This window comes from Emys orbicularis, chromosome 13 (genome assembly GCF_028017835.1).
Source record: "Emys orbicularis isolate rEmyOrb1 chromosome 13, rEmyOrb1.hap1, whole genome shotgun sequence".
Lineage (NCBI taxonomy): Eukaryota > Metazoa > Chordata > Testudines > Emydidae > Emys > Emys orbicularis.
The window spans coordinates 51000357-51018163 of record NC_088695.1 but is presented as its reverse complement, the minus strand read 5'-3'; the positions used below and the strand labels follow the sequence as shown (position 1 = coordinate 51018163).

General features: G+C 48.5%; 1 protein-coding gene across 3 annotated transcripts in view; it reads left to right on the top strand.

Annotated features, from left to right (window-relative positions):
* Nucleotides 1–1000: 1000 nt before the first annotated feature.
* The window catches only part of CSNK1D (casein kinase 1 delta), a 52082-nt gene continuing 35275 nt past the window's right edge, over nt 1001–17807 (top strand). For 2 of the 3 annotated variants that reach the window (XM_065415102.1, XM_065415103.1), the window contains exon 1: nt 1107–1271. In XM_065415102.1, coding sequence (XP_065271174.1) covers nt 1196–1271 — 76 coding nt within the window. In that variant the 5' untranslated portion in view covers nt 1107–1195. Of the gene's footprint in view, nt 1272–8062; nt 8095–17807 lie in introns of all 3 variants that reach the window. The other variant, XM_065415104.1, reaches the window with a different exon arrangement.

The window sequence follows — 17807 nt, the reverse complement described above, 5'->3', positions numbered from 1 at the left end:
CCATTCTTGTATCATTCATTCCTGAAGGCACCTATCTTTGAGCTGATTATATAAAGAAAATGTACCTCCAAATGAGTCTGGAATCAATAGCATTATTTTTTAAAGCTTAAGTTTTCATAGGACTGAAAACAATGTTTGTAAAGCATTTTAATTGGGTGACCCCTAGTTCATGTGTTGTGTGAAGGAGTAAATAACACTTCCTTATTCATTTTCTCCCAACCATGCATGATTTTATAAACCGCTATCATATGCCCCCTCAGTCTCATTTCCAAGCTAAACAGTCCCAGTCTTTTTAATCAGTCCTCATAAGGAAGCTGTTCCATACCTCAATCATTTTAGTTACTGTCTCTGTACTTTTTCCAGTTCTACTTGCACTTTAGTACATGCCACATCTGGTAGCAATTTATACCTGCTGCCATTTTTTCCTCATCTTTTTGGGATGTTGCTACCGTCGCACGAAAATCATCCTAGTTCTGTCTGGTAGACATTGATGGAGTTTCTGTGTAGCACGCAGTATGTTTGCAAAATTTCGGGTGTAGCGTTTCTAGAGGATTCTATCCTTTTAGATGAAGGTTGTGTGCAGAGCAGGAGGGGATGAAGGGTGCTACTGCAGAAGTCTGAATGGGGGCAGGTCTGAGAGATCTAGAGCCTAGGGGCCTTTGACTGACACCGAGGGTCCACCTGGTTTTTACAGTTTCTGTAGCCAGGCTAGCGCTTCCTCTACGTTAGCCCTGAGGCCGGGGTTGGGGGTCTTCGTTGGGGCTGCAGACCTGGACGGGGCTGCGGTCCGGGCTCCGATGTGGGGGCTGATTCTGGGTCACTCCACGGCCTCCAATACTAGGGACCCACGTACCGTCTTCTTGGGACCGCCACCCACGGTAGCACGCTCCCTCCAAGAAACCACCCCAGGCCCCGCCCTTCAACCAAGTGAGCCCCGCCCCTCTCCTCCGCCTCCCTCTCCCGTTACTAGGGAAGTGAGGTCACACAGTATGGCGGCTCGGGCCCGGAGACGCTGAGGCGATCCGGGACCCTGGGGAATCCGCGTCCATCCGACCCGGAGCGGCGCCGCCCGCTCGCCTCACTGGTTTCGAGCGGCGGGACCGGGGGCTGCGATGGTCACAGGAGTTGCCGGGCTCTGAACTGGCATCCGTGAAGCCGACTTGGGCGGGCAGAGCAGCCGAACTGGGCCGCTGCCATGGAGCTGAGAGTCGGGAACCGATACCGGCTGGGCCGGAAGATCGGGAGCGGCTCTTTCGGGGATATTTACCTAGGTAAGGCGTGGGCGCGGAGCCTTGTCCTGCGGGGTTCTGTCTCTGCGGTGTTTGAGCAGCTACCTTGGGGCTCACGGGCCTATCGCGAGGGGTGGGGGCTCTCGGAAGTCTCTCACTGTGTTCGCCCGGGCCGGGGTAGGGAGCAGGGGGGTGGGGTGGGAGTCAGTTCATCCTCCGGTGTCGCCCGAGCTGTTCTGCTGCTAAAGAAATGCCCCCAAATCTCAGGAAACTTCTTGTTGTCACGTACGGAGGAGAGACTAAATTCGCATTGAAGCATCATGCTCTAATTTAGGCAGGGCTGACAGCCAGATCTCCTGGATTCTGTACACATTTTTTGCTGATTTACTCCCTTTGTGACATTGGGCAAGCTGTTTTCACACCCTGCTCCACTCTCTTCCCATCTGTAAAACGGATAAGGATACTGACTCACCATTTGACGACTGTGTAAAGTGACTTGAAAATGAACCATGAACATTGATGCTAGATATCATTATAATTGCTATAGAGTTGATGAAACTGCTGTGACTTTGTTTACTTTTCTGATTGGCCTATAAGAAATTGGCCAACTAATGATAATTATCAGAGGGATAGCCGTGTTAGTCTGGATCTGTAAAAAGCAACAGAGAGTCCTGTGGCACCTTTAAGACTAACAGATGTATTGGAGCATAAGCTTTCATGGGTGAATACGCATGCATCTGACGAAGTGGGTATTCACCCACGAAAGCTTATGCTCCAGTGCATCTGTTACTCTTAAAGGTGCCACAGGACTCTCTGTTGCTTTTTAATGATAATTAGGTATGGGCCAAAAAAATCAAACCCTTTTTAAACCAGTATAATATAGTGGGCCTATGTGACTTTTCTTGCCTTGTGTATCTCACTTACCCAGTCTTGTCATAAGTATAAGTTCTTCAGGGCAGGGATTGTCTCTTCCTCTATGTTTACACATTACCTATTACAGTGGTTCCTCAGTTCTGACTGGGGCCTCTGGATTCTATTAATAATTTAAATCATAAGCAGACTTGAGAAATTGCATCTTTTAAAACACATTTGTAATGTGTTCTAAAAAAAGGTCTCTGGATTTTTATCTTTGGAAGGCTATTCCAATTTTTGTAAGCAGACACCTGTGCTAACATGCTACATATAGAATTTGAAAAAAATCCAATATGTAGCATGTTAGCACAGGTGTCTGCTTTCAAAAATTGGAGTAAAGATGAGCCATTAAAACACTTTCCTGCAACCGCTGCTGAAAAATTGTAGCCACCTAAATTAAAAAGAGTATCATTGATTTGTGTGTGTGTATCAGCTGCATCTGTATACAAATAAATTAATTTACCTTTCTACACTACAATATTTCTTATTGCAATGGACAGCTGTTCCTCAGAAATAACTTCTAAACTAAAATCACTTGTTCACAGGCACTGAATATTGATTATCCTTGAACAGAACACATGCGTAATGAAGTCTCCATGTTTCTAGCTGAAGGTCTGCAGTATATATAGACAGAGATCAGGATTCTCGGGCTCTATTAATATATTAATTTAGAAGGCTGAAGAAGGTGGTATGTGTTGCTACGCACATGTAATACCAGTACTCCAGAATCTGCACTGGCTACCTATGGGTTTCTGGGTGGAGTTTAAGATGCTAGTTAGTTTGAGGCCTGCCTGCCGAAGGCCTTGTCTACACTACAGGTGAAATTCAATCTAAGCTACGTAATTTGAGTTACGTGAATAGCGTAACTCAAATCGATGTAGCTTAGATCTACTTACTGCGGGGTCCACACTACACAATGTCGACCGGAGATGCTCTCCCATCGACTCCCCCGGAGAGCGATCTGCGGTCATTTTAGCGGGTCTGTAAAGACCCGCTAAATCAACCACCGATACATTGATTCCCTGGTAAGTGTAGCCTGTGCCTCTCACCATGCAATACTGCCATAGCTAAGATCAGTAGAGGCATTTGAGTTGGAGTTCCCATAGTATATTCAGACCTGTAATTATCCACTGTTGCAGTTCCATCTCTGGGGGTGATGGCAGAGGCAAGAGAGCAAGCCAGTGTTTGTCATCCCTATCTACAATAGAGCTTCTGCTGGTGGAGTTGCACAAGTGAAGTATTAGGGCATGGCTACACTTGCAGATGTAGAGTGCTGTGAGTTAAACCCGCCTTCGTAGAGCGCAGTAGGGAAAGCGCTACAGTCGGTCCACACTGACAGCTTCAAGTGCACTGGCGTGGCCACATTTGCGGCACTTGCAGCGGCATTGGGAGCGGTGCATTATGGGCAGCTATCCCAGCATGCAAGTGACTGCAATGTGCTTTTCAAATGGGGGGGCGTGGAGTGTGACAGGGAGTGTGTTGTGTGTATGTGGGGAGTGAGAGAGTGGGTTTTTGGGGTGTGTCAGAACCAACCCCCCCCCGCCGCTGCCTCTCTCTCACTCACGGAGCTCTGAATGGGCATTTCTGCATTCCTGCAGCCGATTTCACAACGACAAGAGTGGCCACTTGACTGAAGGGGATGGATTATGGGACGTTTCCGGAGGCTGATCACAGCGCAGTAACGCAACACCTCGTTCACACTTGCGCCGCTGTGCTCCAGTGGGGGCAGAGCAAACGTTATTCCACTCGCCAAGGTGGAGTACCAGCAGCGCTGTAGCTGTGGAGTCAGAGCGCTCTACGTGCCTTGCCAGTGTGCACGGGGAGTGAGCTAGGGCGCCCGGGTTGCTTTATTGAGCTGTAAGTCACAAGTATAGCCAAGGCCTTAGTCCTGTATTTCCTAGCCTAGACAATCCCTAAGAGAGAGTTGTTTGCAGAACATACTGCATGAGAGTGCCCCCTTTTGGTTCAGAATAACCAACTAATTTGGGCTCACCGTTAAGGCATGCTGCCAACAAACATGATGTTTTGGCAGACATCTGGGGAGAGTTTCAGTTTGAAAGGATATGGCTAATTATGTGGACTTTTTTTGTAGTGGGGGGAGAGAATCTGTCCCCCCCCCCCCCGGAGGTTTTTGTGAATAACAATTCTTAGTTTTATTATGTTTGTGCATTCAGCTACCTGGTAGGGTGTCTAGAGCCTAGAACAGGTATTGTTTGTCTAAATGTTGAAATAGAAACAAATATGAGCTGAGTCTACACTGTTTTTCCTCCATGTTGGGAAAACAATTTTTAAAACTAGTTTCTTCTCACAATTGTGAAGCCAGTATGAATAGGGCATAACTTTAGTCAAAACAAGTTTAAAATAATTTTGAAACTAGTTCACTGCCTAACCAGTAATGACTTTTAATATTCACTCTGTAGATTTTTAAAATTCCACCCAAATTTTAAATTGGGATTTTGGTTTCTTTCCCTGCCTTATCCTCCTCCTTCACTACAAATATAGGATGTGCTGGGAGGTTAGGGCCCTCTCAAATGACACTTTTCAGAAAGGAGTCCACAGTTCTTCCTCAGCCACTTTGTGCTTTCAGATTCTCTGCCTCATCCCTCAAATTGTAGGTGTTTAGAATCACACCAAGCTGGCTGTGTAGGACTTGCGGACAGAATTTCAAAATCCAAAGCACTGTCTGAAATAAAACAGTTTGAAGTGCGAATTTAAAAAGAACAAACTAGGGGTTTAATATACCTAAATCTTTTGAAATTGTCCCCTTGAGAGAAAAAGGAAAAAAAGTAGCATGGATTCTCACATGGTATTTTAAATAGTCCCAAGAATGTATAATATACAGATAGAGAAGAATAACACATTTAAAATAGGTAGCTGTTCTAAAGTTTAATACACTAGGCCATAGTCTTTGGAGTCAAACCGGTATAAGTTTTTACAAAACTTGGCCCACTGTGTTTCAGACTTGCGCATGGTGTTTACTGTCAGTTTGATAACTTCTTATTCTAAATCAAATTTTCACAATCTCATTACGTTTACTATTAAAAATAAAATTTAAAAATCTATACTACTGCTACATTTGACCACAAACCATGAAGGCCACCCAAAGTTATTCTGGAAACTTTCTTTTCTTTTATTTAGAATTGTAATAAAATGTCTTGCCTACCCTGATCACTCTCAGCAGTTGCAACTCACCACTTGGGAAACACTGCTCTAGAGTATAACCCTGTATGATTTAATTCTTACATCTAAATAGAACAGAATAAAACCAAACATTTTCACTAATGATATCAACATTGAAAATTATCTAGACTTAAAATGAGGGAACAGGGAACTAGAAATGCAAAATTGTATGGGTTAAAAACATCACCTGCCCTTGTTTTTTATTAAGTAAAAAAAGGCCTTGTAATGTAACACTCCCTTTTCACTCTTTCAAAAACTGAAGTTGATTTTTTTTTTAAATGTCTCATTTATTGTCTGTCTTTAAGGTAATTGTTTGTTTGGGTTTATACAAAAGAGTGCCTATCCAAGGCTCTTAGGTGCTCTTTATACAAGTTACAAGAAGAAATATTAAATAGCAGCTTAACATCATATCCAGCAGAACTTGATCCCCTACAAAACACTGTCTCCATGTGGATCTCATCCCCATCAAATCCTATCCTCTGCAGCAGCTGATGGAAATATATGTGCCTTGTGGCATGCCCTGAAGGTTAGCAGACCAGGACTGTTTCTGACTAGGGTAAGAAAGAAGGCTATTTCTAGAGGTGATGATCCCTGATAGAGAATGCTTCACCACCAGTCCTCTTTCAGACTGAGTGATCTCCATATGGAATGCTTTTACTGATTGCAGCTGTGGTGGTATGGTACAGGGCGGGAGAGAGTCTCTCTAGTCTCTCCAGCTGTGTACTAAAGAAAAAAAAATTCAAAAATTGCTGCTCTGGTCTGGCAGGGGGCAGGGCCAGCTGAGGGGGAGAGGACAGCGGGCCCAGTGAGTTCAGCAGGGGGTCAGGGTGCGGGGATGTGGGTCTCTGGGGGGTCTCTAGGCAGTGAGGGGTTTGTGGTGAGGTGCTGGGCAGCATAGGCCTGGGAACTAGGTGTGTGGGGGATGCTCCAGCACCCCCAGGCTTTACTTGGGGCTCCACTCCTGACTCCCCGCACCCAGGGTCCCGGCTGCTGGTCCTGGCTGCTGGCCCTGCGCGCCCACTCTGTGGAAGGGTCTTTGGGCGGGGGCTGCTGGGCATAGGGGTCTGTGGGAGGCTTTTAGTTGTGGGGGCACTGGGGATAGAGATCTGTGGGGGAGGTCTTTGGGCAGGGGAGCGCTGGGTATAGGGAGTTGGGGTGGGGCAGCACTGGTCAGGGGGTCGGTGTGGAGCGTGGTGCAGATCTTCCCCTGAGGGGAAGGGGCAGGCTGGCAGTGCAGGGTTCGGCAGGCCAGCATTGTCTGGCGCAGTGGTTCTCAACTGGCGGCCCACAATGGTAAATAGGTTGAGAACCACTGTTCTAGTAGGAAGGACCCAAGATATATGGAATGCTGTAGGTGAAAATTAACCCCTTAATAATTTAATAAGCAGATAGTGCAGATCATGAAACAGAGGTCTCATGTGCTGCCACTGAGAAGAACCATTTAATAAGCAGGCCCCTTAAGATTTTGGATTGTATAGCCCTGTCTAAAGCGCACTGCAGTAATCCAGGCTCGAGATGACAAAAGCCAAGATCACAATAGCAAGGTTTGAATCCGAAAGAAACACTCACTATCTCCTGGACATTGCTACTATATGATTGTCTAACAGCAGTGAACGGTACCGAAGCACACCCACATTGCAATTGAGTCACAAATGGCAGGCATACACCCTCTATTAGAGACGGAGAAATAATTTTCTCCATACCTCCTAGTTGCTTTCCTCTGTTTGCCAGCATCCACCTCAATATTAGCCAGATTACGCTTCAGACAACTTCTGCTTTCTTAAGGAGTGCTGTGAAATGTTGCCCAGTCAATATAAACCTTTGTGTTGGCTGAAAACCTGCTTACTTGACAAAGAAGGCTACCTTACCAAGGAAAATTAGGCAATTAAAACTCAAAGTTGCAGTTGATCCCTTTTATTACATTAATAAAAAATTCATTAATTGCAGCCTGGTGTGGGTTTTATGGTTCTCAGGACTAATTTTCGTTAGCATTTTCAAAACTCCGAGTGCTCTCATGCCCCACCTCTCCCCCACACCCAGTGCTATTTCTTTAAAACCAGTTATATGGATCAAGCATGCATGTTCCCAGCATGCCTCTTCTCATCCCTCACCCTAAGCGGTAGTGCACCCCCAGATTCAGGCTCACCTGAGGTGTAAGAAGAGGATCTCAGACCACTTCAGAGGGATGATCCTGGTTCATATAGGGTCAGGGAGAGGGACTTAGACCTCCTCCAAAGGAGCAGGGCTTCCCCAGATGCCAGCTCACATGGGGGCCAGAGAGAAGGGCTCTGCCCTTCTCTGAATGACAGGGACCTCTAGATCCTAGCTCATATGTGGAACAGGGAAAGGGGTTCAGACAACTCCAGAGTGACAGCACACCCAGAGGAAGGAAGAATGTAGGGCTAACAGGTGTCCTCTACTCGTGATCCCTTCCACCCACCTCCATGAAACCCCTTCTAGTGTCTCTCCCCTCCCACTCCCCCTGACCCCCACTCCTTCCCCTACCACTCATTTACATTTATCCCCCTCCACTCACTATAGCCCCAAACCCCTCCCCATGCCTCCACTCCCTAATTTCCCCTCCTTGCCAGCAGGCATTCATTTGTGTAATTTATTTTCTTTTCAAAAATAGTTTTAGCACCTTCTGAATTTTATGCTGTACTCTGATTACATTTTTCCAAAACAAAAATCCTTAGATAGAGTCAAATTGTAGCAACATGCCAACTTTTTTGTACTTTCAGATTTCTTCAAAGGATCAGATTTGAACTCCTAGGTAAGGCTACACTTTAATCATGGGTATTTTTAGTAAAAGTCTCGGACAGGTCACAGGCAAGACTCAAAAAATCACTACCCATGACCTGTCCATGACTTATACCATAAATATCCCTGATTGAATCTTATGGGAGGGTGCTGCCAGGGCGGGGGGAGCCCATGGCACAGGCTGCCGGGTGAAGGGACCCCCGGGGGACCAGCTGCTGCTCTGGCTGCCGCCGGGTGAAGGGGACCCCTGGGGGGGCCAGCCGCTGCTCTGGCCGCTGCCGGGGGGGGGGGGGGAGCCCCAGGGGGCCGGCTGCTGCTCTGGATGCCCCGGGACTGCTGCCGGGAGCCGCAGAGCAGCGGCTACTCCCGTTGCCTCCGGGACTGCTGCTCAGGCGGTCCCCAGGGCTAGCCACACTGGCCACTGCAGAAGTCATGGAGTCCGTGACTTCTTTGACAAACATGGAGCCCTATTCATAGTGCCAGAATGTTGCTCAATTTCAATGACTGTAAGATGTCCCTTAAGCTATTCAGGTCCAGAATCATGGCTGGCTCACAGTTCTCTTGGGAAATCTGTCTGCATCTGTGCAGCATAATCCGTTTGGCATTTGAGCATTAGGCTCATGCCTATCTGCGGAGCCAAAATCTTTTTTTGAATACTGTTTTCAGTGTTTCTTCCTTAAAGAGTTAGTGGTTGCCATGCACTAGCTGGGGTAAATGTTGAGTGATTGAGTCCATTTGGGCAATGATCAAACCATGGCTTTGGAGAAAAGTTGATAAAATCTGTCAATCTTAAGAAAAGTTGTTTTTGGGGGTATATCTCAGGAACCCTCTGTGACAGGTTCCCCCCAGGGTGTCACCTGGAACTGGGGTACCACTGAGCACTCTGACACACAAGCCTGGGTGCTCTCTCATACTTTACAGCTGTGACAAGCTGCAAAGCCCTCCAGCCTGCACTTTCACCAGCATTCACACAGGTAGGGATACACAGTTACACGCAGGCTCTCTAACCACCAGATTCTCAGCCTAGTACTCCAGAGTAGTACCGTCTTGCCCTGGTCAAATCTGGCCAGTATATGGGTTAAATACCCGTTCCACCTCTCCCTCAATGTGAAGAGCACAATGCACACCAAGCAGAGATTTCCCCCCATCACTCCAGTCAAAGCTCACTGGTTTATACTAAAACAAAAACAAGTTTATTAACTACAAAAGATAGATTTTAAGTGATAGCAAACAGATAAAGCAGATTACCTAGCAAACAAAAAACGAAAACTAAGCTTAATATACTAAATAGATTGGATATGAATACCAGATTCTGACCCTAACTGATGGTACAGGCAGACTTGTAGATTCTTAAGGCAGAGCTACACTTGCTTTGCATCTTGGAATCCCCAGGTATTTCATACACAGGCTAGAAATCCCTTTAGCTTGGGTCCAGCACTTCCCCCAGTTCAGTCTTCGTTCTGCAGGTGTTTCCAGGAGTCTTCTTGTGTGGGGAGTGAAGAACCACGGGTGATGGCACTCCCTGTCTTGTATAGCTTTAGCATATGGCGGGTACCCTTTGTTTCAAAACCTGGTTCTCAGACCTGTTTGTGGAAAAATACTGCTATCCCAAGATGGTGTCCAGAATCATGTGGTCTGGTCACATATCCTTGTAGTCATAGCAGCCATTACTTACAGGCTGTCTGTAGCCTTCTCAGGAAGGCTCACCAGGTGGGAGATAAGCTTCTCCTAAGGCCTATTGTTTTCCCTACTGGCTCATTGCCCTGAATAGGCCCATCCAAACCAGCTATCTAGACTGAAAGCATCTTGTCTAGTGGGTGTAACCCAGGTGTAATTACATTTGAAGTACAGATACGTAGTCAGCATTTATAACTTCATATACAAAGATGAGGCATGCATACAAATAGGATAATCATATTCAGTAAATCATAACTTTTCCAATGACACCTCACATGACTTATCTTGTACAAAATGCATCATAATTATGCCATAACCATATCATAATAATATTACTAGGACGAATATGGGGTGCAGTGTCACACGCACATGTGCCAGCAATGCCCCTCTGCCATGTACATTGGCCAAACCAGACAGTCTCTACACAAAAGAATAAATGGACACAAATCAAATGTCAAGAATTATAACATTCAAAAACCAGTCGGAGAACATTTCAACCTCCCTGGTCACTCAGTTACAGACCTAAAAGTTGCAATTCTCCAACAAAAAAACTTCAAACACAGACTCCAATGAGAAACTGCAGAACTGGAATTAATTTGCAAACTGGACACCATCAAATTAGGCTTGAATAAAGACTGGGAGTGAATGGGTCATTACACAAGGTAAAAACTATTTCCCCGTGCTAATTTTTCCCCTACTGTTACTCACACCTTCTTGTCAACTGTTTGCCATCCTGATTATCACTACAAATTTTTTTTTCTCCTGCTGATAATAGCCCACCTTAATTGATTAGTCTTGTTACAGTTGGTATGGCAACACCCATTTTTTCATGTTCTCTGTGTGTGTGTGTATATATATATCTTCTTACTGTATTTTCCACTGCATGCATCTGATGAAGTGGGTTTTAGCCCACGAAAGCTTATGCCCAAATAAATTTGTTAGTCTCTAAGGTGTCACAAGTACTCCTCGTTCTTTTAGTTGTATTTAGGGAGCTAGGCCACGTCTGGGTGGATCTCAAAGTGACACACTTATCCAAAGTAACAGACTTATTCATATTAATAAATTCCAGGGCCAAAAGAGACCATTGTCATCATCTAATTTGACCTCTTGTGTAACAGCCCATAGAACTTCCCCAAAATAATTTCTAGAGCATATCTTTTAGACAAACATCCAGTGCTGATTTAAAAATTGTCAGTGATGGAGAATCCACCACAACCCTTGGTATGTGGTTCCAGTGGTTAATTACTCTCATGCTTGCTATATTTGAAATGTCTCAGGTTGAGTAGGGTTACCATATTGCAGTCCTGGAAAAAGAGGACACTCCGCCCCTTCCCCGCCCCAACTCCACCCCTTCCCCAAAGTCCCCGCCCCAACTCCGCCCCCTCCCCTGAACGCTCCACCCCCCTGCTTCACCCCCTCCCCTGCTTCCCGCGAATCAAATGTTCGCGGGAAGCCTGAAACAGGCAGGCAGGCAGCAGGTAAGCTGGGGCTGCGGTGGGGGGGGCGGGGCGCAAGGAGGCGCAGCCCAGTCCGGCCCCCCCGGCTGAGCGGCTCCCTCCGGCGGCTGGCCAAGAGGCTCTGGCCCTGGCGGCTCCGGGCTGTTCCTCACTGCCTCAGCTGCAGCTCCTGAAGCCCTGGATCGCAGGCTCTCCTCCCATATGCTTTCTATAGTCCAAGCTTTGCCTGCAGAGAAGCTGACTATGGGGGTTGCGGGGGGAGCTATGGTGCTGAGCGCCCCCCTCGCCGGGCCTCCCAGGTGGGGGGTGAGGTGACACCCCCACGTGCCCCGGGCTGGGCTGAGCCCGGGTCCGTGTCCCAAGAGCGGGGCCTGGCTGAGCCGAGCCGGCGGGGGGTGGCTTCACTACCCGCTGCAGGCTGATGCCGGAGCCTGGGCTGAGAGCCCCGCTCGTCTCCTGCACCAGCTCCGGGCGGGGCTTTGCTGCGGCTCCCCCAGTCCCCCAGGACTGGGCTGCCCCACGGTAGGGGTGGGTTGCTTGAGGCAGGGCAGGACCTGGTGGCGCCGAGGGCTGAACAGGCCCGGCAGGGCGGTGCGGGGGCTGCTGGAGGGGGAAGCTGGAGAAGGGGTGGCACGGCCTCAAACCCCTGGGGCTGCCTGCCCTGCGGAGGAGGCAGAGGGGCGCAAGCCGCAGCAGAACCCCAAACCCCCGGGGGAGGGGATCTGGGGCCAGCCCGGGGAGGCAGGAGCGGCCCCGGGGGTGCTGGGCGCGTGCAGGATACACCCTGTTCCCTTCTGTGACTGACTTCTTCCCCCAGCCTCAGCAGCTGCTCTAGGTGTAGATTAAGATCTCTTTGGGCTGCTCTTGCAGAACGGGACCTCAGCAGATGTGGAAGATTTGACTTTTAGTATGTAAATTGATGAGTTTATGACTGTGTATTTTATAATGAATACCACAGAATATAACTGAGCTGACCTTATTTTCAACAGAGAAACCTGTACAACCTATTTTCCTGTAGTGTAAGTCCCCTATGGGCACTCATGGTATGTCTACACTGCATTTAGACACCCATGGCTAGGGTGTGCCAGCGAACTTGGGCTCACGGATCTTGGACTAAGGGGCTGTATAATTGCAGTGTAGATGTTTGGGCTCAGGCTGTAGCCTGAGCTCTGGGTCCCTCCCACCTCTCAGGGTCTTAGAGCCTAGGCTCTAGCCTGAGTTCAAACATCTGCACTGCAGTTAAACAGCCCTTTAGCCCAGCCCCACAAGCCTGAGTCAGCTGATGTGGTCCAGCTGCAGGTTTTTAGTACATATTCTCAGAGAATTGAAAATTAACTTAGTAGATTTCCTTTCTAGGAATAACTTCTCCCCAGGTCCAAGACACGCTTCTTTGGGTATGTCTGCACTGTGGTGTAAGCCCGGAGTTAGTAGAACTCAAGTTAGCAGACCCTAGGCTTGTTAATTTAGGGCTTGAATGTTTACACTAATTTGTAACCCCAGGTTAGCAATTGTTGAACCCTGGGTCCCCGCCTTGGGCTCCAGTGTCTACACTGCGTTATGCGGTCCCAAGTCCAACCACTCACATTCCAGACTTTCTAGTGCCCTCCCAGAATGTGGCTGCTCTTGCCCACTGTTCATGGTGCAGTGTGGGAACACTTGACTGTCCAGGGAACAAAGAAAATCAGCCCATGGGATTGTAGAATACTTTTGGTGGACTCCAAGCACAAGTCCAATGGGACTGCTTGTCATTCCCTACTCTAGATGAGTACTTCCAAAGCTGAATTGAAACACTACACCCATTAGTAGAGTTATCTGCCTTTCAACTATGGTTTTGCTCCTACTTTACTCATTGCTGCACCTAGACATCCAGTTGGCTAGAAATGTATTTTTCAGGCTATGTCTACACTACAAATTACTTCAGTATAATTTACGTAGCTCAGGGGTGTGATCAACACCTCTGAGCAATGTAAGTTACACCAACCTAAGTGCTGGTGTGGACACCGCTATGCCAGCGGGGGAGCTTCTCCCGCCAACATAGCTACTGCCTCTGGCGGAGGCAGGAGTTAAGACGAAGGGAGAGCTCTCTTCCATCAGTTTAGAGCATCTTCACCAGAAGCAGTACAGTGGTGCAGCTGCTGTAGTGTAGATATAGCCTCAGTATCCAGTCATCAGCAAGGACTTTTCATTCATATGGGGACTTGGCCTTGGGTTTGTGGGTGATGGATTGTTGGCTAGTAAAGCTTGTGAAAGTGAGCCTGAACAAGGTAAAAGTGATTTGCTTAAAGTAGTTCAGTATAATGAGACACTATCTGTGGAGAACAGCAGTTTAGCTGTTGGGAGTGGCAACTTGCCTGTTAAGGAAGCTGTCCTACTTTCCAAGTATATATGTGAAATTAGCCATGGGTGCTGGGACAAGGAAAGGATCTCTCCAATTGTTTGTCTGTTAAGAACAGCAGTGTGCCTGCTGCAAAAGTGTGTGTGTCTCTAGCTCTTTGTTGGGGGGAGGGATAGCTCAGTGGTTTGAGCATTGGCCTGCTAAACCCAGGGTTGTGAGTTCAATCCTTGAGGGGGCCACTTAGGGATCTGGGGCAAAAAATCAGTACTTGGTCCTGCTAGTGAAGGCAGGGGGCTGGACTCGATGACCTTTCGGGGTCCCTTCCAGTTCTATGAGATAGGTATATCTCCATATATATATTTTTTTTTTTATTTATTAGAAGAAACCTGTCAGCCTATGGTGGTTGAAAATTTATCAGTTGTACCAGAGCTGGTTCTGGATTCAACTGAAGCCCAGGAAGGAAATGTTCCTAAGTTTGTCTCTCCTGGGGAGAATGACATAGTAACTAGGTCGCACCCAGTTAGTGTCATAACAAAGTCCCAGGGACCAGGCAATTCTGGTGCGTCTTTTTGCCTGTTGCTAGTGTGTTGCTGAGTAAAGATATGACAACTCTGTTTAATCAGGTTGATATCATGACTAGGGCACAAGCAGAGCATTAAGGTGGTTTAACTGTGTTACCCACTAACAGTGTGGATAGCTTTGAGAATGTTTTAAATGGAATGAAGATTGTCAGGGAATTTGAACAGCCCTATGATAACCAACTTGTTGGGAAGACAATGTTGTTGGAACAGGAATGTCTCCATGTTGATTCTATAAATGAACAGTCTGTGTCTCAGGTTCAGAGGGAAGACTGGGTAGCTGAATCTACAGATCAGGACAGCAGTGCAGTTAATCTCTCGAGAATACAGTGGATGGCAAGTAAACTCTCCTCTCTAGATACTTTGGATATGTCTTGTAGTGTCTTAGGGTATGTCTACACTACGAGAGTAGTTCGATTTTACTTAAATCGAATATGTGGAATCGATATTACAAAGTCGAACGTGTGTGTCCACACTAAGGACAGTAATTCGACTTTGTTAGTCCACACTAACGGGGCAAGCGTCGACATTGGAAGCGGTGCACTGTGGGCAGCTATCCCACAGTTCCCGCAGTCCCCGCTGCCCATTGGAATTCTGGGTTGAGCCGCCAACGCCTTCTGGGCAAAAAAATGTGTCGGGTGCTTTTGGGTTACTGTCGTCATCCGACCGTCACTCCCGCCCTCCCTCCCTGAAAGCGCCGGCGGGAAATCAGTTCGCGCACTTTTCTGGTCAGTGACAGCGCGGACGCGCGAGCATGGAGCCCGCTGCGACCATCGCTGCAGTTATGGCCGTCGTCAACACCTCGCACCTTATCATCCACCTTTCCCAGAGGCAGATGCTGAGAAATCGGGCGAGGAGGCTACGGCAGCGCGGTGAGGACCTGAAGTCTGAGAGTGGCACAGACCTGTCACAAAGCACGGGACCCCGCGCCGAGGACATCATGGTGGCAATGGGTCATGTTGATGTTGTGGAACGGCGATTCTGGGCCCGGGAAACAAGCACGGACTAGTGGGACCGCATAGTGCCTGCCCTGAAGCGCAATGACACCCGGATGCGAGCAGCCCTGAGTGTCCAGAAGCGAGTGGCCATAGCCCTCTGGAAGCTTGCAACGCCAGACAGCTACCGGTCAGTCGCGAACCACTTTGTCATGGGCAAATCTACCGTGGGGGTTGTTGTCATGCAAGTAGCCAACGCAATCGTTGAGCTACTGCTCTCAAAGGTAGTGACCCTGGGAAACGCGCAGGTCATCATAGATGGCTTCGCCGCGATGGGATTCCCAAACTGCGGTGGGGCTATAGATGGAACTCACATCCCTATCCTGGGACCGGACCACCAGGCCAGCCAGTACATTAACCGAAAGGGCTACTTTTCAATGGTGCTGCAAGCACTGGTGGACCATAGGGGACGTTTTACAAACATCGTCGGATGGCCGGGCAAGGTTCATGATGCTCGTGTTTTCAGGAACTCTGGTCTGTTTAGACGGCTGCAGGAAGGTATTTACTTCCCGGACCACAAAATAACTCTTGGGGATGTGGAGATGCCTATAGTCATCCTCGGGGACCCAGCCTACCCGCTAATGCCCTGGCTCATGAAGCCCTATACTGGCGCCCTGGACACTGAAAAAGAACTCTTCAACTACCGGCTGAGCAAGTGCAGAATGGTGGTGGAGTGTGCTTTTGGACGTCTCAAGGGGAGATGGAGAACCTTACTGACTCGCTGTGATCTCAGCGAAACCAATATCCCCATTGTTATTGCAGCTTGCTGTGTGCTTCACAATCTCTGTGAGAGCAAGGGGGAGACCTTTATGGTGGGGTGGGAGGTTGAGGCAAATAGCCTGGCTGCTGATTACGCCCAGCCAGACAGCCGGGCGATTAGAAGAGCCCAGCGGGACGCGCTGTGCATCCGGGAGGCTTTGAAAGCTAGGTTCCTGAGTGAGCAGGGTAACCAGTGACTATTAAGTTTGTGTACAGAGAAGCTGAACCTGCCCCCGTTTCTTTACCAAGTAAATATTCACTATCCTCTCCAGTTACATACCCCGTTCCCCCCCTTCCAACACACGTTTAAAAATAAAATCACTTGAATTTTGTTAATGAACACCGTTTTCTTTATTACTGTTTTCTCGGTAAAGTGTTGAACCTGGGACGCAGACTGTGGTGGGGAGCGGGTGTAGTGTAGTGATGCAAAGGACGCTTCTAAACTCTGTGTGTGGGGGCTATGTGACTTTGTGGCAGGGGGAGGACGGTTACAGATCCCCTGCTGCGTGGCTCTGTGATCCAGGATAAGGACCGCTGCATAAGATCTCTAACTGCCCTCCCCCGCCACAAAGTCACAGACCCCCCCACACACACACACACACACACACAGAACATGAAAACCACTTCCCAGACTGACCAGGGTAACTAGTGACTGCAATGTGTGTGTGCCCTGCTGCTGAACCTGCCCCCGCCTCTGTACCCTGGTAAAGGTGACTGTCCTGTCCAATTACCAACCCCCTTCCCCCCCTTCAGACAGACTCTCCTCTAAAAGAACATGATGGAAACAGTAATTAACAGAAACTTATTTTTTATTAGCAACTACACATGAAGCTGGGGGATGAAACTTGGACGGGGGCTTGGGTGAGGCGGGAAGGAAAGGACTTACCAAATTTTGGGGAATGAGAGCCTTCTGGTACTTGAGCAGTCTGCAGGGGTGGAGTGAGAGTTTTCACGGACTCTGCCGCCCCTCCTTCTTGGGACTTTGGGTGAGGGGGGTATGGGACTTGGTGGCGGGGGAGGGCGGTTACAGATAGACTGCAGCGGGGCTCTGTCCTCCTGCCTCCGGTCCTGCAGAACATCCACAAGGCGCCGGAGCATGTCCGTTTGCTCCCTCATTAGTCCAAGCAGCGTTTGAGTCGCCTGCTGGTCTTCCTAACGCCACCTCTCCTCCCGTTCCATGTCTGATCGGTGCATTTGGGACAAGTTCTCCCTCCACTGGGTCTGCTGGGCTGCCTGGGCTCGGGAGCAGCCCATAAGTTCCGAGAACATGTCCTCCCGTGTCCTCTTCTTCCTACGCCTAATCTGCGCTAGCCTCTGGGAGTGTGATGCCAGGCTAGGTCCGGAGACAGTCGCAGCTGTGGGATGGGAAAAAGGGAGTGAATTCCTCAGAAAGATAAATTTTTGGGTGAACAAATAACATAGTCTTTCTCTGTGAACTAGACCATGCACAGCACCTATCACATGCGCACTCAGGACAAGGTCGAATTTTCGGCCTTCGCATTCAGTGCCTGGGGTCTTGCAGTGCAGATCAGAGAAGTGGGGCAGGACACCGGAATTTGTGTAGCAGGCCGACATGGTAAGCCGTAGACTTGTGGCTGCTTAAAACTTTAATAGCACTGGCCTCCTTTCACGTTGAAAGCAATGCCAGTCCCTGCTGCCAGCAATCCGGCAAGCATGAACTCTGCCCCTGTCCCACCCCCTCGCGGCTGTCCCAGGGAAAGATCCCTGTATGCTGCCCCCTCCCGCCTCCACCGCGTGGCTGTAAGCCGCCGGTTACAGTTCTGTAAAGGAACAGGCAAGCAGTCCCAATACTAACATTCCCCTACCTAATTCAAAGCAGGTCACCATGAGCGACATCACTCTGATGAGGATTTCAGAGACGGAGAAAGAAAGGATGCTTCGGGAAAGCCTGCAAAGACCAGGGC